The 22,283-nt window shown below is 44.9% G+C and overlaps 5 protein-coding genes across 19 annotated transcripts in view; 3 read left to right on the forward strand and 2 right to left on the reverse strand.

Annotated features, from left to right (window-relative positions):
• The window catches only part of nid2a (nidogen 2a (osteonidogen)), a 59,435-nt gene extending 56,358 nt beyond the window's left edge, over positions 1–3,077 (forward strand). For all 3 annotated transcript variants that reach the window (XM_078101632.1, XM_040171628.2, XM_078101643.1), the window contains 4 exons: positions 598–755; positions 828–951; positions 1,072–1,184; positions 2,353–3,077. In XM_078101632.1, coding sequence (XP_077957758.1) covers positions 598–755; positions 828–951; positions 1,072–1,184; positions 2,353–2,363 — 406 coding nt within the window. In that variant the 3' untranslated portion in view covers positions 2,364–3,077. The remainder of the gene's footprint in view (positions 1–597; positions 756–827; positions 952–1,071; positions 1,185–2,352) is intronic.
• Positions 3,078–3,140: 63 nt separating this feature from the next.
• On the reverse strand, positions 3,141–5,730 carry rtraf (RNA transcription, translation and transport factor). 4 transcript variants are annotated; one of them, XM_040173340.2, is made up of 8 exons: positions 5,501–5,730; positions 4,788–4,912; positions 4,597–4,696; positions 4,269–4,352; positions 4,083–4,171; positions 3,898–3,966; positions 3,762–3,810; positions 3,141–3,647 (listed from the first exon to the last, which is right to left on the reverse strand). In XM_040173340.2, exons 1-8 carry the CDS (start codon positions 5,559–5,561, stop codon positions 3,493–3,495), a joined length of 732 nt encoding a protein of 243 aa, XP_040029274.2. In that variant the 5' UTR covers positions 5,562–5,730; the 3' UTR covers positions 3,141–3,492. The 4 variants fall into 4 exon arrangements, with proteins under 4 accessions (XP_040029274.2, XP_040029186.2, XP_077957899.1 ...); XM_040173252.2 differs by having other exon boundaries at positions 4,788–4,939; positions 5,501–5,667; XM_078101773.1 differs by lacking the exon at positions 4,269–4,352 and having other exon boundaries at positions 5,501–5,673.
• Positions 5,731–6,020: 290 nt separating this feature from the next.
• Positions 6,021–8,228, reverse strand: sap18 (Sin3A-associated protein). Its single transcript, XM_040173472.2, has 4 exons — positions 7,921–8,228; positions 6,667–6,776; positions 6,428–6,550; positions 6,021–6,318 (listed from the first exon to the last, which is right to left on the reverse strand). Exons 1-4 carry the CDS (start codon positions 7,990–7,992, stop codon positions 6,162–6,164), a joined length of 462 nt encoding a protein of 153 aa, XP_040029406.1. The 5' UTR covers positions 7,993–8,228; the 3' UTR covers positions 6,021–6,161.
• A 413-nt stretch (positions 8,229–8,641) lies between these two features.
• On the forward strand, positions 8,642–12,951 carry LOC120816606 (gap junction beta-2 protein). 10 transcript variants are annotated; one of them, XM_040172568.2, is made up of 7 exons: positions 8,642–8,784; positions 9,924–9,942; positions 10,197–10,541; positions 10,635–10,787; positions 11,477–11,625; positions 11,732–11,938; positions 12,065–12,951. In XM_040172568.2, exons 1-7 carry the CDS (start codon positions 8,774–8,776, stop codon positions 12,156–12,158), a joined length of 978 nt encoding a protein of 325 aa, XP_040028502.2. In that variant the 5' UTR covers positions 8,642–8,773; the 3' UTR covers positions 12,159–12,951. The 10 variants fall into 10 exon arrangements, with proteins under 10 accessions (XP_040028502.2, XP_077957878.1, XP_040028651.2 ...); XM_078101752.1 differs by having other exon boundaries at positions 10,353–10,541; positions 11,732–11,967; XM_040172717.2 differs by having other exon boundaries at positions 10,353–10,541.
• A 204-nt stretch (positions 12,952–13,155) lies between these two features.
• Positions 13,156–21,328, forward strand: LOC120816308 (gap junction alpha-3 protein). Its single transcript, XM_040171879.2, has 5 exons — positions 13,156–13,295; positions 14,975–15,037; positions 15,422–15,510; positions 15,688–16,238; positions 16,537–21,328. The coding sequence occupies exons 3-5, from the start codon at positions 15,442–15,444 to the stop codon at positions 17,354–17,356; spliced, it is 1,440 nt and encodes a 479-aa protein (XP_040027813.2). The 5' UTR covers positions 13,156–13,295; positions 14,975–15,037; positions 15,422–15,441; the 3' UTR covers positions 17,357–21,328.
• Positions 21,329–22,283: the final 955 nt, after the last annotated feature.

The raw sequence follows: 22,283 nt of genomic DNA on the forward strand, positions 1-22,283 counted from the left end.
CACCCGGACCTTCATAGAACTAATTAACGTACAGACTCATAAAGACACATTTGTGTGTGTGTGTGTGTGTGTGTGTGTGTGTGAGTTTATTGCTCATATGGTGTGTATTACCTGTGGTCCCCAGCGGACTGCCGGCATGCACCTACATGCATCTACAGACGAGAGGCAGCACACTGCCTTACGCAGCTCAGACACACACACACTCCGTCTTGAGCACCGTTTTTGTCCAACAATAAAATATTGACTTGTCACATTCTGGAAAACGGTGAGGCAGAAAGGGAAGAGCGTGACTCAGCCGGTGCGATCCGCATTTCTGGATGTGCACAGACTGAAAAATGCAGTGGGAGAGAGCCGGGGTCGGAGGTTGCACGTTGCTCAAGAGCACCCTGACCGTGACATCATCAGCATCAGGCAGATGTTCCCCCAAGTCCTGCACCACCTTGTATCCCCTTACATACACACACTTCACTGTGTGTGACTGTGTGTGTGTGTTTTCACCTTGCCCGCATTATATTAGCCAGATTGCCCCAACTATTTCCAAAACACTCTCCGTGCAAAACAACTTTTCACCCCTCCGTCCTGCCCGTGTCCCCGCAGCACTCTGTACTGGACGGACTGGAACCGAGAGGCTCCGAAGATCGAGAGCGCGTCGGTGGACGGACAGAACCGCAGAGTGGTGGTGACCGACGGCGTCGGTCTGCCCAACGCCCTCACGTACGACTCTTCTTCTGGACAGGTGTGCTGGGCCGACGCAGGTAAGCACCCCATCAGCAGGACCGCCGCTCCTTAAATTGACACCTCACACACACTCTTCTTCTTTCCCCCAGGCACGAAGCGTTTAGAGTGCGTGTCCCCGGACGGCTCGGGCCGGAGAGTGGTCCACCCCAGCCTTAACTACCCGTTCAGCATGGTCTACTACGGGAACCACTTCTATTACACTGACTGGAGGAGGTAGCCCACCCCCACCAACCCCTCCGTGCTGTCCTTATTCCGATCACCGGTCAATGAGCGACTCGCTGCCGTCCCCCGTCCTCACTGTGGCTCTCTCTTTCTGCATCTGGTCCCTCGCAGGGACGGAGTGATCGCCGTGAGCAAAGAAAGCAGCCAGATCACCGACGAGTACCTTCCCGACCAGCGCTCTCACCTGTACGGCATTGCCATAGCGACCACCCACTGTCTATCAGGTAACCTGAAAATATACAAAATCCTGCCCTCAAGATGCCACCCTGCGTCAGTCGCACCGCGTTCACTTGTGTAATCAAAGCTCTGTGTAACAACAACCAAATGCCCTTATGCACTCACACACACACACACACACTCTCACACACACAATCTGCGTAGGGATCTTAAGGAAACAAAAGCAGCGCTTTGCGTGTCCTTAAAAAAGGACGCGTTCAGGGACCACATTGAGTGTAGAATAATAGTATAGCAGCTACATTGTACTCTATTATAGATTGAATAGATTCTGGGTCTGTCAGTGAGCGAGAAATAGACTTCATGTATTTTCTTTTTATTATTTAGTATTTTTACACCTCATGCCACATAAAACTATTACTTGGTGTTTTGGGACGGCGTCCCTGTAATATGGTAGCATATAACGGAGACGCTGTCCCTAAACATGAATGAATAGTTTGCGCCTGAAGTGGATAGCTTTGTTGTCGTTAGCGTTCACCACACAGCTGGCTCCGAGCCCCCCCGCCTCCCTCCGTGTGTGAAACAGACAGGAGGACAGTGATTACACAGCTGCTCGCGACCCCTCCCGCCTGTATTTTGTGCTTTCGCGCCACGTTTGATGTGTCGCCGCCTGCAGATGGCCTCGCGTCCTCCCGAAGCTTCGTATTAAAACAAAAGAAGTACAAAGTCGCCCCTCTAAACACAGGATGATCCCTAAAGTAGCACCTTGGCAGATGCCGCCAGGCGAGGGAGCGTAAAGGGGAGAGTTGGGTCGGGGCGGCGAGCGTTTCTACAGGAAGTCACGGGCTCCTCACGCGATCCGAAGCCTCGCGCCGAATAACAGCTTCAAAGACGTTGGCTGTAATTGTGGCCGTGATGACGGCTCTAAAACACTTGTGTTCAGGGTCTTGAGAGCCGGCTGTGAGAGGCTTAAAGGCTGTTATTGTTGAACACACACGCACACGCACAAGCTCTTCAGGGGGAGAAGCTGTCAGTGCGAGGCTTTGTTCGGGGACGGGCGCTCCGTTTGTTCTCTCATTAGGCCGCCGCAGCAGACCTTCAATCGCGTCACATTTTGGGATTCACACAGGAAGAGAGGATCGGTGGAAAAAAATAAAAAAGGGAGTTTTGTACAAAGTCATATTTTGTCCTCTAAATGTGTGGTTTTGTGTGTCCCAGGGAGCCACTGACAACAGGACGGCCGCTGCAGCTTCCTTTGGTGCTAAAGTTCTGGGGCGACCACCTTAAAACAATATTCTCCAGTGTCCCTCAGAAATATAAGAAAAAGGACACTCAGCGGGGCACATGATGGCTTCCTGTTGGCAGATCCAGCTTCAGATCAGATTTACAACCCCCCCCCACACTCCACCTCAATTATCTTACCTTAAAGATATAACCCCCCCCAAATAATTGTTTTGTAAATTTGTTTTATACCTCATTTGTTGCTTTGTTTTTTTTTTGTACGCAATTGTTTTTCTATCGATTTAAAGCTAAAGAACAAATTTGCAACCTGTGAGTGTTGGTTTCCTGCCAAAGATGATGTGAAGATCTGTCCAGAGGTCTGTGAAGAAACAGCTGCTTTATCTCGTCTTTGTTTGCATTCAGAGTGGATGCTAAAAAATATAAATACACCGGTAAAAAAGGGTGAGTTCAAGTGTTTGGGGAAACTTAGTGGTATCTTTTCATTTAGTTTTTGGCAAAAAGGGTTTTCAAATTCCACAAAATCGTTTTTTTTAACCCCCGTTGAGCTCAATCTGATTCCGTCAGATTGAGCCATACCTCGATTTTAAACAAACATGATGAAAGGACTTCTTTTGCCAAATATTTTTTGCTACTACTTTTCAAATCTTTATCTTTTTATAAGATGTGATATTTATAACAATAAAATGTGATTTGGTACTTGACATTTTCTTGTTGAGGTTGTTTTCCATAGAGGAACAAAGCAAGAAGCAGAGGAGACAAACATCTGTGTTCATCTGTATTTATAGGTGTCCCCACAAAACGTCAAAAGTAAACCATTTCAAAATAATCTGCTCTTCCATCTGGAAACAAAAGATACAAATATAACTGTCAGTTTTGAATATTTCCAGCTTCTGTGTGGTTTCCCTTTGAGGGAGAGACCTCAGTCCAAAGAGATCCACTTAACGTGTAAGCCTCCATGGGGAATCCAGCAAAAACACGTTAGCTTCCAAGACTCCCCAAATCTCATCAGTCTGACCTCATACAGAACAAAATCAAACTCATGTATGTCCAACAAAGACCCCCCCCCCCAAAATCAAATGAAAACCCCTGCGGTCCCCCCGTCGTTATCCTCGCCCCTCATCTGCCGACCTTGCCCAGCCTGTGGTCGGTCTTAGGGTCGGCTATGATGGCCTGCACGGCCACGATGGCCTCGTTGATCCTGGTCTGGAGCTCCCTCAGCTCCTCGATGTGCAGCAGGCGCAGGATCTGAGCCGCTTCGTTCAGGGTGGCATCTGAGGGGTACGTGGATTTTAATGTGGATGCCAGTAGTTCCGATATTAATCTTTGGGATCCCAAAAGCCCATACAGGAATTGCATATTTTTATATTCCCGGTTGCCGTACTCACCTCCAGTGTCGAAGCCCAAGACATGCTTGTCTAAAGCTACTGGAATACCCTGGGGAACGTAAACAACAAAGTTTAGGTTTCCTCGGAACCTGGAAGAGTCTTTAGATGTCATTTCTGATGAAGAATATTGCAATACCTCTTGTTTGTGGCTGGCTTTGGTGATTGCTTCTGAAGATAGTTTGTCCTGGATCAGGATACGAATAGCCTGGTGGGAGCACGTAACACACACACACACACACTTTTTAGTATGACAAATCCCTCTAAGATTTAAAGTCTTGAAAGCAGACAATAACACGGTGAGCGCACGGCGAGTGGGAACACCTTGAGCATCACCAGGTAGTCGTCGTGCCGTTGGATCTTTAGGATGTTGGCCAGAGCCGTCACTCCTGCTTTAAAATCTGGAGAATCCCCTATAAAAAATAGTTAGAAAGAAAGTACAAAATAAGGGATGACTTTACCAAATCTAAAATAACATGTCAAAGCAGAGCGCGGCGTTTTTCTTCCCACCATCCAGGTTGAAGAGAGGATCCACAACCGCTGTGTTACTGTTGCTGAAGGCGGCCAGCGGCTCGCAGTTCTTATACTTATCCACTGAAACAATACAAACATTGTACAGAGAATACATTACCGTGTAACGTGAGGAAATCACAGGAATATTAAGATTGTTATTAACACGCTTTAAGACACTTGTTTCAGTAACAGGGTGAGTTGTGAGGCGGCATCGTCAGAAAGCAGATTCCTTAGACAATGTATCCACCTATCGGTCACCAGCGGTATTACAGCGTAGTAGTGGTGGTAGTAGTATTACAGCATATGTACACATAATACTACTTACCATTGTCTCCATATTCATATCTTACAGCCAGGCCCATTAACCAGTCCACTGACTCCTGCTTCTCCTGAGCCCCAAATGGACAGTTCAGGTCCTGCAGGTACTGAGCCCGAGGAAAACACACTTAATGTAAGGAATGATGAATCTCCTATTCCCCGTAGCGTTCATGTCAGACACAAGTCAAGTGGTCCCACCTTCTGGTAGGCTTCGGGCCAGTCCGAGCTCGGGATGTTCCTCAGGTTTCCTCGGTCTTCGATCTTATAATGTCGGATCTTCTGGTCCTCAAGCCACACCACGCAGTTCCTGTACTGTGTGTCATCTGAGCAGAGATGACAGGTGGGTGTATCTGTATATATGGACGGATGGCTGACTTCCATGCAGTAGTTGTACCGTCGTGTTAGAAAGTCAGAGTGAATTATGGAATTATTGTTGTTTCACGTCTGCTGAACAGCTAACGTGACTTCCGACAGGACGACAGTGACCCGAGTTCACCTTTGTGTCCGGGTAAGTTAGCGTGAACTTCCCCGTCTTGAATAAGGGATGATTTATATTTACAGCACAGTAATTCGGGCGAGCTCGCAGTTCGCCAATGAATGCACCTTTCACGTTGTTGTAATGTTAGCTAACTTGCTAATTTTCAAGTTATGAAACGTGACACATGAACTGTTTGAATCAAACTGCAGACACGCTGGCATTCTGTATAGAAATACTGCCGAATAAAGGTGTGGAGTTTAAGAAGGAAGTAAACTTTGTTCTATCTCGTGAACAATCATATACAAATTTAACAGCCACAAAGAAGGTAAAAACTGCTATTGTGTCAACGGAGTTTGACGTATCGCCGCCTCCATTGGCAGGACTCCGGCTCCACGTTGAACTCACTGCATCACGTTTACGGGTTTCGTCTTACCTGTGCAGTCGAACGCGCTGGGATTGTGGTAGTCTAGCGCTGTCAATTTTCTGTGAAACATTTCAACGTATGTTTTGTGTGTAACTAGCTGCTTTCTTCAGCTAGCAGTTGGCTATCTTTGCTGTCCTGTTAGCGGTCCGTGTGTAGCACTACGCATGCGCAGCACCAGCAGCTTCCTGTTAAGACTACCGCAATAAAGTTCCACACTGACCACCCGCACTGCATACATCGGAAATATTTGCTTCCCATGTTTCTTTTGGCTATAATACAGATTTCATCATGTACATTTGTGTAGTTTCGGGTCGAAATGAGCTAATTTTAGTGTTTTAAATCAAATGCAATTGACATAAGCTCATTCAAGAGCATTAGTTATTTTTACAAGCATTGCTGAAATATCACTACAAAATGTTGACCGTAGACCAAATGTAAGTACCCCCCACCCCCATTAAAGTAGATTTTTAAACAATCAGAAAACAAACTAATAATATAATCTCCCCATGTTACAAAGAAAAGGACAAACTTTGGAAAAAAATTACAACTTTTATTACACGTCACATTCTATAAAATTAGGCAAAAAGCATCAAAGATGATGCAATTGAAAGGGATAAACAAAACAAAAACTACGGTTGTTGGATGTCGGTTTATGTGTCTGTGTTTATGTTCAGAATGGCCTCATGCGTGTGTTAAGAGGTGGGGCCCTGTTGGGTGGTGTGATGGCTATGTCCAGATAGTCTCCGATCTGGAAGCGCTGAGACTGCAACGTCATGGAGTCATCCGCGCCCTTCCTGCCGGATACAGTGTTGCCGATATCCTTCAACCTGCAAAGAAAAAGGGGCAGAAAATAGTTTAAGATGCAGTGAACACAAATTCACCTCAACATTAAGCAGGAGACATGCTCCCTTGGTCAACTTGTTGTATGACACCAACCTGTACACTTTTCCTCTGGGGTCGGGGAAGACTATGGCAAAGCTGAAGTGGGTCCCCTTTTTTCTGGCCTCTGGATACACTTCCTTCACCAAGCTAGTCAGCTCCTTCAGAGTAGCATCCATCCTGAAAATAAAACACAGATGTTACCTGAACAAGGAGCTCTCCCCCCATTTTATTAACTCACCGTAAACCCCCCAGCAAATACTGGATTGAAACAAAGCTACGGTTTGCGTTCTCACCATGTGTATATCTGCAATTCGCTGGAGGGAACGTTGCCGCGGTTAAATTCGTCTGCTCTGTGGTGGCGACCACTGTTGGTGGTGAAAACACGCAGCAGAAGAGGGCAGGTCTGCAGCAAAAAAAAAAAAGTAGAGAATGCAGAATGGCAACACGGGTAAATTGTTTAGATTTAGTAGATTGGTTTCGTTATCAAATTTGGTTGCACTGCAGTGATCAACAGGATTCCTTGGATGTGAACACACTAAAGATAAACATGGAATGATAATGCAGGGGCAAGTTTTATTTTGAAAGTCCCATTAGTGGCGTTGCAGAGGTCCGCTGGCTAGCGGTCACATCAAGGAACTACAACGTGCGACATTTTAAATGCCAATTAACGTTTAACAGTGAAGTTAGTTAGTAAATGTATGTGGAAATTGGTTCATTGTCAGGAGGTCACCTTCTAGTGTAAATAGCACCTGAATGGATAGTTAATGAACTAAGTTAGCGTGGTCCACCCTGAATGAATACAGGAGAACACATTAGAAACACCTGTGGAAAGACGAATGTCCTCAAACGCTTACAACGTATCTCGTGTCAGTCACTCATTTCCCTCTTTAATTAACTAATGTGACGTCAAACTGCGATTTACGACGTGTTCCCCCCTCTGGGACAACCGGCCCGGGGTAAGTTTGAATTAAAGCATCGATGTGTGCTTGGCATTGGAAACCGTGACAGTACTTAACGTTAGTTCACTTGAATTAAATACGTACCGCCGGTTTGTTGCTAACCTCCACCTGAAAGTTGCATTTAGCAAGTTGAGTGTTTACCCAAATTGCAATAAGTCTTTCCGATGGGTTTCATTGAGAGTTTACGTTCCGGCGGGAATGTGGCCTAACGATGCTACGAACATCTCACAGTAAGTCATTGCATAAATAAAACACTTCATCTATCTCTAATGTTAAGTTGACGAGAAATTGCTAGCTTGTGTGATTTCTTTTTAGCTAGCGCCAAATGCTAGCGAGCTAGCCCTAGCCTATGGCTCGGACCGGGAAACGTTAATTAACGTTATATATGATGACTGGCACCTAACGAATCATAAAGCAGAGCTTGAATACGGAGTCCTTGTGTCGTGGTGCTTAGAGTCCGTGGTTAATGTTAGTCAAACATTATCCACGCTGTTAGCGTCGCATTCAGAGCTAACTACTAGCAGAACCCAGTTAGCTTAACGTAGAGCTCGTAAGTAAACAGGCTAACGGTAAAAACGGGCGCTTCACCTTCTCTCGGTCAATGGGCTTCTCTGGCTCCTTCTTAATTTCTTCCTGCGTAATCCGTGATTCAAGGGCCATTGTTATTTTTCGCCGTTATGTTAATGCTCTCTTAAGGTATCTGTGCTAGCTTCCACCACCTCGCCTGGATATTCTCTCGTAGCTGCAGCGACGGAGGAGTTTCCGCTTCCGGTGTCGTTTCAAGCGACAACTTTATCGCTCCCTGCTGACTCGGAGTTTCTAAGCATTCCCTTCATCATGGCAAAATAACAGTTTTTGTCGGTACAGTCTCAAGTTGTTCATGTGCCTTTTGTTTCCTTTTGCATTATAATGATTCATAGTAAAAATGTATTTTAGTATCAAGTACCATTGATGCTGCTTAATTTTTACTGAAGGAAATGTAACATGATTCACATAAATCATCAAGACTTTCCTACTGGCTGGACCAGGATCAGTCGGCCAAGTCCACCCACGGAACTTAGTCACATGTTGCTGTCCCCCACACTTACTACTGTGTGTGTAGCTAGCGTCGTGGGTAACTTGTGTGTGTGTGTGTGTGTGTGTGTGTGTGTGTGTGTGTGTCCTGACACTGGCCCCTTCTGTTCTCCTGCTGGCCAGCTGATCAGGAGCTACTCTAACAATCAGCTCTGTTTTACCGCTCTCTCTTTCTCTCTACTCATTCACTTTGTATGACCCCCCTCTACCACCACCAGTGCCACCACCACCTCTGCTCCCTCCCACCAGTATGGATGGTATGGACCCGCCTGAAAACAATCTGCCCGCCTTTCTCCCTCAATCCTGACTGAGAGATCAAACAGTGGGTCTTTGAGTCCGGTCCTGACACTGATATCCATTCATCGATATGCATCAGGAGTAAGTGGCACTGTTATTCCCATAATGATATTGGAATCACAGACGTCCTCTTAGTCTGAAACCCAATTCCTTGTCCTGCCCCTTGAGATCTTTGCTGTTCCTTTTGCAAAACAGATTGCAGAGGCTCTAGCTACTGTGCGTACGAGTCTAGCGTCATTATTTATGGAAAGGGATACCAATTTGTAATCAAATCATAACTCTTAAACTACTCTTTTGGTGTGTACATAGATATGACTATGTACGCCCTTCTTAACACTGTAGCTCAAACTGAATATGCACGTTACTGCTTCCGCCAGATATTTTCATTTCAGTTCTGTGAGTATCCTCAGTGTGAACCGAGGAAGTTGTTTTTGCTCCCACACTTTAACAAACAGTTGGATTCGCTCGTCGGTCGCAGTCATTAGCAGAGCACAGAGCTGCAGTGTTCCGCCAGGCTGAGCGCTGCCAAGGGACGGTCGGGCTCTGAAAAGTCACTACCTGTGTCCTGTTACAGTCACAACGGGGATCGCAAACACACACATACGTGGAAGCCCACACACTTTTTGTCACCGCAATACGACTTTGTTCTTTGACCATTTACTTTCCACCAAATTGAGTTGTGTAACATTTGTAAACATTGTTGCTGTCAAATACATAGTGACTTTGCATAGATTAAAGGCACATTTCACTTATTTTTACAGCTGAAGTGGCTCTGGTGGAGCTTCACAAAGTAGAAAACATAAACAAGTTTGACATATAAACACTTCAATAGATTAATGAAGTTGTAGTAAAAGGTGTGCACAGCGGAAATAGCAGGAACCCACGCTTGTGACTGAAACTCAGGATGTATGCGTATGCGACTTCCCTGTTGTTTTTTTAGGACTCTTTCTTTTGCTGCATTTCTTTGTAAATATCCAATGTAACTACTCTAAAAAAACGTTTTATATATATATATATATATATATGTAATATTTTATTTTGAAATTACCCACCAGAAGTCTTCTTATATTCTTCTGGCTGTCTTGACACGGAGGCTCACGTCCTTATTCAATGGAAAGGAAGGAGGAGCTGCAGGTTGAATTTGGCTCCGTATACTAGTTTATTTATTTTACCATGCTGCGGGTCATGTGACATCAAACTTGTTGTTTGTTTTCATATAGGAAACAACTTGACCGCAAGGTAAGACGATTTATTTATTTAAATAATATTTTTTAAGACATCATTTTTGGAAGAGGAGAGCAGTGAACAAGTCCATCAATAGCGATGATCAGTGAGCACTGTAGGGGTACAGTGTGTTCAGTGTGTCTTTAGACGAGTGGGCTCGGTTCAGTATCGTCCACAGTGGGCAGAGAGGATCATTAGTTCACATGAATTCTGCCGCTTCGCTCTTCCTCCTCTCACTTTCATTCCTTCTCATCCCCTTCTTGCATCAGACTTCTCTTTTGTTTCGTCGGCCCTCTCCGCTTTCATCTGTTGCCACTGCCTCCCCTTCTGAATTTCCCTCTGTGCCGCTGTCAGATCTGTGTCTCAAAAGGAAATCCGCTCTTCCGCCGACAGCTGTTGTCGCATCAGTGTGTCGTCCTCCTCAGGTTTGCCGTTTCCTCGGGATGTCTTGGCCGGCTCTGTACTCTCAGTTGGTCGGGGGGAACCGACACTCCACCAGCTTGGGTAAAATCTGGCTCTCGGTGCTCTTCATTTTCCGGGTCATGGTGCTGGTTGTCGCTGCTGAGAGCGTCTGGGGGGACGAACAGTCTGACTTCACTTGCAACACACTACAGGTAGGGCACCCAATAAATGTAATCGTTTTGTCTTTGGGTTATTTGAACGTCTATGAAGCAACCCGTGTTCATCGTCATCTGCCTGTTTTCCAGCCTGGCTGTGAAAACGTCTGCTACGACCAGTTCTTCCCTGTCTCCCACATCCGTCTATGGTGTCTCCAGCTTGTCTTTGTCTCCACGCCAACACTCCTGGTTGCAATGCATGTGGCCTATCGGAACCACAGTGACAAAAAGAGGCTCCTACAGGTGTGTGTACAGTTCTATTTGTCCTGGTGGAATACAGACCTGTTTTATCCCAGGTCTTGTCTTTTAATCCTGCTAGTGGTTTATAAAGCACTGAATGGTTTAGGGCCAAAATACTTGCCTGACCAGATGCTACCGTACGAACCATCCCGACCGCCCAGGTCGTCTGGGACGGGTCTCCTCCCAGCGTCAGAACCAACATGGAGAGGCAGAATTCAGTTCTTCTGCTCCACAAATCTTCAAACAAAAATTTGTATTACATTTTTAGCTTGTTTGTTGATTTAATGTCAGTTTTTATTTTTAAATCAATGCTTATAATTGTTTTTTAAATTCACTTTTCCTTATATTTTAATGGTTTTATGTGAAGCACTTTGAGTTCCCTGGTTGCTGTGTGATAAATTACCTGTGAGAGGCCAAGTTTATCTTGTGAGTTTTGTCATGTATTTTTTGTTGGAATGGATCTGTCTTTCAACTTGTCATGTCATTGTTCATCTCGTCATGACTCGCGTCTCTTCTCATGCTTTATTTGTTAACTTCATACTACCTTTTGTCAGTTTATGTGAAAGCTTATTTTATCTTTTCATGCTATGCTTTTATATTCTCAATATTGTTGATTTTATCTTGACGCGTTATGACATATTTGATGCGGTATCTCGTCTAGCCTAACGGTGTCATATCATGTTGCTCCACAGGGTTCAGGTAGAGCGGGTTTCCTCACCAGCAAAGGCCAGGAGGAAGACCTGGAGACTCTGAGGAGAAGGAGACTCCCAATAGCTGGCGCCCTCTGGTGGACGTACGCCTGCAGCCTGGTGTGCAGGTTACTGTTTGAAGGAGGCTTCATGTATGACCTGCCACCTTGGTTTTTCTGCGTGTCTGCCGTATTGCTGGTTCGGTGTGGTCGTGCTATGTTGCCTATCTGCACACAGCACGTGTCTTTGCCTCTCCAGGTATGCCCTGTACGTGGTGTATGACGGGTTCCAGATGCCTCGCTTGGTGCAGTGTGACCAGTGGCCGTGTCCAAACCTGGTGGACTGCTTCATCTCTCGCCCCACCGAGAAAACCATCTTCACCGTCTTCATGGCCACCGCCTCCTCTATCTGCATGGTCCTTAACATGGCGGAACTTGCATATCTTGTTGCCAAGGCTGTCACTAGGTAGAGGTATTAATCAGTCAGACTGTCAGGTGATTAGTGATTAATTCAAATCTGAATTCATTCATCCTTCCTGTGGGTTCTCACAAGGTAAAAAAGTCCTTAAATGCACAACTTCTTCTCCTCCAGCACTCTCCGTAGTCATCAGAGGAAGAAATGCAAAAAATCCGGCCGAGAGAGGACGCACAATAAGACTACCCACGTGTCACTTGTCTCAACCTGAGGAAGCAGGAACCCGATGGACTAAAGACATCTGACTGAATAGTTACACGTGTGAATGCTCTGCAGCATGTGTAAATACCAGAACACATTATTTCATATACATCCATCCATCTTCAAACTGCTTTTCCGTCGCGGGTCGCGGGGGGGGGGCTGGAGTCAATTCCAGCTAACTTAGATGTTTTGAACTCACATTCAAGCGGGTGAGGAGACGTAATCGGTATCAACTATCAAAGATTTCATTGAAAATAAATAGTACGATTTAACAACAATAATAATTATAACTGAATATTTCATTCATTCACTTAATCAAACCATGTAAATAACTAAGTCATAAAACAAGTGGAACTTACTTTTTTAACACAAAAGGAAAGAAATGGACAAACTTAATCTACTGTATTAACCTGTGTTGACCTCTACTGGTTCATGCCCCCCCCCCCCTCACTTTCTGTAAACAGGCATGTTTTCCCCTCATGACAATTTACCACGCTGAAATAACTTCTAACCTTCTAACAAAAAACTTTGATAACATACTCAAGGACAATTAAAAGCATGAAAGTGATGCTAAATGTAATGATATGCCGATTGTCTTTGTCATTTGTATTTAATTTATTTAAATCTTTTAATTGTTTTTAATTATCTTCCCATTTTGCACAAATTACGGTCAAATATTAGTCTCCTGCTGAGTAGTACGTGTTCTAATCCCAATACGGTTCCAACTACTACTGCCTGCCACTATAAATAATGATAATCTTAGTTTAAAAAATTGTTGAAATAAAAAATACTACGCTGAAGAATATTTTTTTGTATGTGCTTTTTAGTAGTAGTGTTGTTTTGAAAACAGTTATAAATTGGACTTTATAGTGATGCAGACACCTATTGCCCCCCTACACACACACACACAGGCGCGCTCCCGCGCATACAAGCACGCACCCCCCCCCCCACCCCCATCTCTCTCTCTCTCTCTCTCTCTCTCTCTCTCTTTCTCTCTCTGTGAGTCTCTCTCCCTCCCACTAATCTCACCTACTCCTCGCCCGGTCGCCTCGAGCCCACCCGTGGGAGTTAACGAAAGGAGAGGAAGGAAAAGGAAGGAGCGAAGGAGCGTGCTGCCGGGGGGGGACACGCGTCTCAGAGGAGAGCGGTAAGCAGGTGGAGTGGAAACTGGAGTGCTGGTGTTTGGGTGGAGTGGGAGGGAGGAGGAGGGATTATCATCCATCCACCTGCTGGATTACGAGCACCTCTCGTGCTGCGTTCACTTCCCCGTGGGAAAGGAGGGGCGCAGGAAGCCGTCGAGGTTCTGTGACTGAATGTTCCAAATTGGATTAATTATAACTCTTATCAAAAAAGAAAAGAATTGTGGTGTACAATGTATAATAATCTATACACCGTGAAAGCTTGTGTCCCCATTAACAGCCATCCAATGTTCATAAAGTGGCACTTTGGTCTTTATTGTACGAGTTGGTAAAGTTTCAACATTTGCAGTTTTGCATCAACTCTAAAAGTGCTGAATATTATCCACGTGTTTCATTTCATTATTATGAATATGATGATGTATTTTGTACATCTACGCAGGCCGTTCCTTGTTCACTGTGGGATGTTTTCTTTCAGCGGATGGACTTTGGGGCACAAAACCCTTTTTTTCACTTTTAGCATCGGTATTTACATTTGTGACATTGCACCTTTACACCCCGGTTCAGTCATTACACTGAATCTTTACTCATTAAGTGACACGTAACGCACCTCAATGCATTGTTACTGAAAATATCATGCACCTTTGCCCACTTTCTTCACCTTTGGGCATTTACTGCACTTTTAACACAGAAAAGCCTTTGGTGTGAACTGCCTGCCTATCTTAGGTTGCATTTCGGGGTGAACGCAGCAGGCCAAGAGTTAACTGTTTGAGCTGTTTTAGCACAAAGACCACTGATCCATCAAAAGCACAGTCCAGCCAGGACAATGTCCATCTGGGAGCTTCTCTATTGTCTGTCTTGACAGATGGTATTTCATCACGTCAACACATAATGTACATGTACTCGCGGCGATGCAACACCGGCACGTCAGCAGACAGTTACAGTAGTTTATTTACTGAGAATATTATCACCACTTCCCTCGACTGTAAACGTCATAGAAGTCGTGGACTTCTATTTAGTCAAATGTTCAAATTTACATTTATTGTATCAAGGGGCCAATGCAACAGAAAGTTTTTTATTAAGATTATTTGATTTCCTTTCAGTGTTTGACTGCTGATGGATACAAGTCTGGCATTTAACCGTCATATCACAAGTGAAACAAGTTCGCAATGCGTGGCTTTGCGTGTGTGCGTGCACACATCAGTCGATCCCAGGCAAACATTTGCCCTCCTCAGCATTCCTGGGATGTGATGAGTCCGGCATTCAACTGGCGCAACCTGTGATCCACTCATTCACTTCCCACAGATGGCTGGCCTTTGTCCCGCAAGGCACACACACGGAAAAACACGCACACACACACGCACAAAAAAATGTACATCTGCACGCACCAATTTCTCCTCCCATGGATAAATATACATGCATCCACATTCGCAGAGACTGGCATGCAGTTGCGCGTAAAACCATATTGTCCTCCTATTTAATGATTCACGAAAGCATGCAGATTTGGATGCAGGGGTCTTTATGTTAGTAGAAGAGTCACTAAACATGAATGCATGTACGATAAACTGAGTCCATGCAGACGACGAGATTAAGCAAGAGGTAAAAGTGGTGAGATTTTATTCATGTCATTGATATTTTCCTGTAATTGTTGAAAATAACGAATGAAGTTGATTCTGTCTCTTCTCTCCAGATATAGTTTTTCTTCTTGATCTCTGGTCGATGGATTTGTCACTGACGATACAACAACATTTTAGTAAGTCGGCCTTCATCTTATGGTGACACTATTTGTTGTCATTCCTGACTTCCAAACCTGGAAGAAAAATGACATCTCACGTTCTTCTAAGAAAAGCGTTTGCAGCACAGATTAGAAGCGTATTTGGCTGCAGTAGTGTGTATTGGTCCACCGCTGAAAATAGTCCCCAACAAATGCCCAGTTTATTTTCATTCAAGAGATATTTGCTAAATAGACTTAAAATATGACACAAAGAATGTGACCCGTTTCTGTGGGTTATGATTTTGTTCTTTTCAAAATGCTTTCCAATGCGTCTCTGGCAGCTCTTTTCTTTCTGCTGTCCTCTCTGCTTCCTGGTGTCCCCCTGCGTCTTCTTCTTCACACACTCTTATTTTTCCTCCAAAGGCTAGAAAATCGAGTGAAGCATGGCTGACTGGAGCTTTCTTGGGCGGCTGCTGGAGAACGCTCAGGAACACTCCACTGTGATTGGAAAGGTGACCGATTGACTGTTGATTAACTTGATAGGATATGAAATGTCTTGGCCTCAGGTTTATATCACTCTCCTTGCATGATCTTCCAACACCCGAATAGCCACAGTTTAGATGTTTTCTCCTTCTGGACTCACTGTGTTTTGTTTTTTTTGTGTGTCCACCCCCCACCCCTCTCCCCAGGTGTGGCTGACCGTTCTCTTCATCTTCCGCATCTTGGTGCTTGGCGCAGCGGCCGAAGAGGTTTGGGGCGACGAGCAGTCCGACTTCACCTGTAACACCCAGCAACCCGGTTGCGAGAACGTCTGCTACGACGAGGCCTTCCCCATCTCCCACATCCGCTTTTGGGTGCTGCAGATCATCTTTGTCTCCACGCCGACCCTCATCTACCTGGGCCATGTGCTGCACATCGTCCGCATGGAGGAGAAGCGGAGGGAGAGGGAGGAGGAGCTCCGGAAGGCCGGGCGGCACCAGGAGGACCACGATCCGCTCTATCACCTCGGAGCCGCTGATGGGGGAGGAAAGAAAGAGAAGCCGCCAATCCGCGATGAGCACGGGAAGATCCGCATTCGCGGGGCACTGCTGAGGACCTACATCTTCAACATCATCTTCAAGACTCTGTTTGAGGTTGGCTTCATCCTGGGACAGTACTTCCTGTACGGCTTCCGCCTGAGGCCGCTCTACAAGTGTGGCCGCTGGCCCTGCCCCAACACCGTGGACTGCTTCATCTCCAGGTCAGACTGTCGGATCTCATGTTTGTGTCTCTGTTCACACGCAACAGATCAACCCCTGGTCACTGTTGCCACCATGCAATGCGCCCTGACAACGCCGCGTCGTCATGGCAGTGTAGCTGCCGTCCTCCGGTGGACGGCGTTAGCTCCGTTGCCGTTGTTTGTGCTGTTAGCAACGTTAGCTTCTGGCTCTGCCGAGTCGTGAAAAGCGAAAGCTTTCCCTATGTCACATTATTTCTTGGTAAAGTCTTTCTTCATACATTTGTGAATGAAATGTGGTTTTGTGTGTCTGTTGTCGCAGGCCCACTGAAAAGACAATCTTCATCATCTTCATGCTGGTGGTGGCCTGTGTCTCTCTGCTCCTCAACCTGCTGGAGATCTACCACCTGGGCTGGAAGAAGGTCAAGCAGGGGGTCTCCAACGAGTTCGCCCCCGGCGGGGAGTCTCCGCCGCTGATCGGGGACGAGCCCGGGGACCCGGAGACGATCCGCGAGCAGACGTACCCGCGGACGCTCGACTGTTTGCCGGTGTACGCCACCGTGAACGTGGCAGGGGTCGGGGCTGAAGAGGGAGGAGCCTACAGTTCGACCGAAGCCTGCGCACCAGTGGTGCCCGCCAGATTCAAGATGGACGCCGCGTTGTTCCACCCAGACGACTTCCTGTTGGACTCGCTGCCTACGTCTTTTCACGCCGGGAAAGGGAGTGACGGGTGCCGCGAGCAGCGGATGGAGACGGAGCAGAACTGGAGCAACATGTCGCTGGAGCTCCACAATCGGGAAGGGAAGGAATCCTCCTCCTCCGCCTCCTACCCGTCTCCCTCTCCTCCCACATCCGCCTCTTCCTCTCCCCGAGAGGATACCGCCCCGCCACTTCCACACGGGGAGCAACACTCCACGTTTCCTACACTTCCGCGTCACACCCCCCTGTCTCCCCTCGCACCTGAAGAGGCGGCGGCGGACGAGGACACGTCCCCTCATACGGCCCTCCACGACAACTTCACCGTGGTTATCAAGGCGGAGATGCATCCGCCTCCCACTTCTGCCACGAGAGACGTCCCAAAGCCCAGTCGGTCCGGCAAGAGCGGCGGTGTCCGAGCTCGCCCCGACGACCTGGCAGTGTAGATAAAACACACACACACACACACACACACACACACACCCCATCACGCATTCACACAACCACGCAGACATGCTGTCTACACACAGGAAACCTACACGAGCATTCTTTTTTTCCACATATGCTTAAAAGCATTAAAACACACGCACGCAAGTCCTCCAGTGAAAGACGATTCTGCAAGGACACATTAGGCTGGAGGTGGCTGCTTATTTTAAATATTGTAATGTCACACATATGAACAATAGGGAGAGGGACAGAAAGAGTTTGGCCAGACATGAGCCCCTGGACTCATAAGTGCGGCGCTGCATAAATCTCCTAGCAACACACCTGGGGTCATTTCTGCACAGATCTCTAACTTTATCCAACGTTTAACAACATTCAAAAGGCTTCTTTGTATCAAACTGGAGGGAAAATGGAAAATAAATGATTGGCGGCTGTTTCCCCAGGCCTCCAGTCTTTATGCTAAGCTAACCGACATGTGGCTCTGGCTCGTTAGTTAGGAAGACATTCTAGCAAATTGTCAAATTCTGTAAAACCGTCAAGTTGAATCAGCACTAAGGGTCTCCAACATCTCCAGAGGATGTATTATAGCGGCTACATTTAAAAAAAATTAAGAGCAAACATGGCTGCCACTGACTGAACTGGCCAAACTCTAACTTTGCTTTGGATAAGGACAGGTAAGGCATATAGGGAATCACTAACACATTCTCACTCACACACCTGCAGTGTGTACATATACACACAAACAAATAAGGAAAGGTTATTGTGATGATGATTGGACTAACTAATACGTTTTTTTGGGAGCGTAGCGGCAGCAATGATTTCCATCTTATCTTCCATTTATCTTTGCCGGCACAAATCCGAGGAGAGGTTTGCACTTTTTTCCCCTTGTTTTTTCTTTTTTTCTTTCTCCGTCACGTGATGATGGAGCTGACCGGTCGGTGGCGTCGCGTTGGGTGTGTCCGTGTGCGCTCAGCCGGCCTGTAGTTTCAATGAAGAGAGGGACGCGGTGACAGGCGGGCGGTAAAGCAGCCCCCCACTGAGACATACCGAGTCCTTAGGGCTCACAGGCTGTCTGTGTGTGTGTGTGTGTGTGTGTGTGTGCGCGCGTGCGTTACCTTCATCTTGTTTTAGTGTCTACACAATGACATCTCTGGAGTTGCATCGGAGCAAACTATATAAAGTATATACATATGTAAATATATAATGATTGATAGTGTTGACAGGCACCACAGGATGTTATACAGACCTACCTGCATTTTTTTTTAAGTTTCTGGTCAAGCTGCAAATTTAGAGCGACTTTTACAGAGAAAATGAAGTGCTTTAGAGATTTTTTCTGGCGCTGACCACGGGTCACTTTATGCAAAAATGTTCGAAGACTCGAGGTAATTTGCTAAAAGAATCCTTAATCCATATTTACAGTAGCGCTGCAGCTTGAACAGAGCATAAAAATCAGTACGCTTCTTTCTGATGCTTGAGTTTGCAGTGTGATACAGAACTGTCGAGTTCCCCCAAGCTGCTCGCTATAGGAGGACTCCTAAGTTCTTTTCCTAGACTAGCTGTAGATTACACGGTAGCTTTAGGTTTTTGTTGAAAAAGAAAAAGGAAAGCAATATGATCCAAAAAAAGAAGTGCTAACTTGTATTTCTCTGTCAGTTCTTAACAGCAATCCCACATGTTTCCTGTTCTTCTCAATAATTCCTGCCAACTACAAAAGGCAAAGAGCAAATGGATTATATGAATTCCCTTCCCTGCAGGCTTGATTTATCAAATTATATTATAAATGTGTTAAAGGGTATAAATAAATAAAAATATATCCTTTTAGGCAAGTTAACTAAGCAGAGTGGTGCAAAGGATTTGTATTTCTGAGTTTCTCCCTCTGCAGAATACAAGTTGATAATACTTAAAATAATACTGCTAAGATAGTAAAATGGCTACTTCATATCACCTTTGCCTAAATAGCATTTGAGCATAGAAAGCACAAACCAACAAATGAAAGTAAAGAGCGATTCCACATGTTTGCATTTCAATACAAACAAAAGTATTTCTTTCTTTTTTCAAGTAAGCTTTTTGTTTAACTAAATCTCAGTCTTTGTGCTTTCTGTAGTCTCGCTCAGGTCGGGTTACCTGTTTTACCAGCAGGTAAGTAACCCATGACATTGTCTCATAGGTTCATACTCCTCAGAAGACTATAATGCTGCATGAGTCCGATGTTAGAGGGACTCCGTTAATGTTTCTCTCTCAAATCTTTGTACTAAAAATGCATTCATGACAATTTGAAACGTAACCATCAGCTCAATGGTGAATTTAAAGTATTGGGCTATTACAGCTTAGGCCAAAGTAAATTGAGGTAAAGCCCAGTGTTATTAGCAGAGATGCTAACTTCTTAATTGCTAATTGGCGTTCTCTGTTTTCAGTTCTAAAGTTATTAAAATAATATTTGGTGGATTTTTTCCACTCTTGATGCTAAGTCTCCTGGCCCTGGCTTGGTTTCTAAGGGAAAGCGATACAAGAGTAGTAATAAACTATTCCTTTTACATATCCAATTGTTTAGTTAGGTGTGTCGACCAGGCTACGACTAAAAGATGCATATATATAGTTTTGGCAAACTAATGGCAAAAAACGTTTGACGCATAGATGTAGCTTGTAACCATCCTGTTTCTTCTTAGACTCCGATGGGTCATACGACATTGTTCCCACTGTTTCCACAGACACGTTACATCGGATGTAGTCACATCGTAAGTTAGCTTAACACTCGCTAACGTACCGCTAACGAACAGCTAACGTACAGCTAACACCACATAAAGAGCAGTTGGCTGCAGGTTTGCTGCCTCCTCATTTCGTTTGTAGTTTTTAAAGAGATTTGTTAAAAGAAAGGACGGTTTGGCTGGTTGCCGACATGTTCTATGAGAGTACATGAATTACCGTTGGCCAGAAAAGAATCTCGACTAACGTTCCTTTTTGTTTACTCTTTCCCCGCGAGGCTTTGTGCCACATCAAAATAACTTTTGGCGCAATTTATTTGGACGTACACAATGTTTTTGACGTTGTGAACATGTAGCCAAAGGATGATCCGTATTTTGAATTCTTGATTTGAAAGTGTGCGATTTCAAACTTGTCATGAATGCAACCGTTTAACTTCCAGCATCCGGATGGATTGTTTGCGGTTACATGTACTAATGCACGTGTCTTATCAACCGAGGTGCCCAATAGGCGACTTTAGCACACTATGGCAGCTGAAGCGCTTAATATATTATTTATTTTTTAGAGAAGAACTTATTCGCTGTGATGTGTAAGATGTGATAAAATATATTTAACAAACCAAAAGCTATTTGTGCCAAAGATATTACTATATGAAGGATACATTTTTAGAGAGCCAGTTCAACCACCCTTCTGGGAAAGGACAACTAAAATAAACAATAAAATATAAAGACGTTGCGTCGAGCTTCGTCTCTAAAAGAGAACAAGGTTCATTTTACTAATTTCTATAGCCGAAGATGTTTTTCATAACCTTGTTGTACCAAGCTGTTCTTAGTATCTTTGAAATGTAGATAAAGAATTGCACAGTTAGTTATAGGCCACAAGAAATAAAAGGGTGTCCTTGGAGGAGGGATATTAACATATTTTTGTTTATTTATGGGAACAACACAATCAAATTGGACTTGGGATGGACCAGAAATTAACCTAAAGTAATTGTTCTTCCTGTCCTGAACATCGATTGAGAGACTATTGGCTATTCTGACTTTTACACCCCGGATGTGCCACGAATCGTAAAGAAATCGAAAGGACACAAGTCGTTGTGTGATGGGGTTGCCGTGGCGCCCCAACATGCCGCTATCACTCCCGTCGTAAAGCGACTGTCTTTGAAGAGAAGTGCCTTGCGTCTGAACCTTTTCGTTAAGGAACATGTTGATGTAAATGTTCATTTACCTCAGATGTTTACAGAATTGTTACTGAATAAACTTTTTTTGTACCAATAACTGTTTCCTGCCGTGGTTGGCATTTTTCTTTTCGGATTTCTTCCCCCCCCTCTTCTTTTTATTAGTGATTTCAAGAACCCATGATTAAAAAAAAACGACTGAATATTAAGTGTTACCATTGTGAGACAAACTTTTTAAAACGTACAACTTAATTTTCTGTAGATGTTTGCGAGAAATATCAAAATCAGATTGGGATTGAATTTGCTGATCCGAGTCATGCTCCACATCGAATGTATCCTTTTCATTTTGGACCTTTGCTTTTTTTAAAGTAATATTACTATTGTTTTATAAAATAATGCACATTATATCTTAGCATCATCGCAACGCCACACATTAATATTACTTGATAGCCGGCAGCTCTGTGTGTGAGACAAAACCCCTGCGGTCTGCTGGGCGTGTGTGTGTGTGTGTATATGGTGGTCTTTCTAAAAGCACGTGCATGTCTGTGTGTGTGCGTGTGTGTGCACGTATGTGTGAGCTTAGGCCTCGCCCATTAGGCCGTGCTGAGGCCAGCACTTCCTTTATTCTCGCTCAAAGTCCCAGGGATTTTGGCTGAACAAAAAAAAGCCCTCCAGGGAGTGAATGGGCCATGAATGCCTGCTAATACCATCCGACCCCTGGACTGCAGTCCTGCCTACGTGTCCATAAGGTCCAATCGCACTGTTGGGGAAAAAACTATCTATTTTAATGATGACAGAGACCCGGGAATGTTGAATTAAATAGCCAACATTTTTAGACATTTTGCACATAAACATTTGGATTTCATTTAGTTAAAAAAAGCGATTAAGATCCAGCAGACAGATTTAAGTTTATAGTGTAAACAACTAAAACCATAGCTTTGTTTACTGTATTTCCTGCAAGATACTGTTCTCTTTGCAATGCATCGATTGAAATCTGTGCAAAGTCGCTGCAGGAGGGGATCAGCTGCTCCCTCTTCAGGTGATCACAAGAA

This window comes from Gasterosteus aculeatus, chromosome 1 (assembly GCF_964276395.1).
Source record: "Gasterosteus aculeatus chromosome 1, fGasAcu3.hap1.1, whole genome shotgun sequence".
Taxonomy (NCBI): Eukaryota; Metazoa; Chordata; class Actinopteri; order Perciformes; family Gasterosteidae; genus Gasterosteus; species Gasterosteus aculeatus.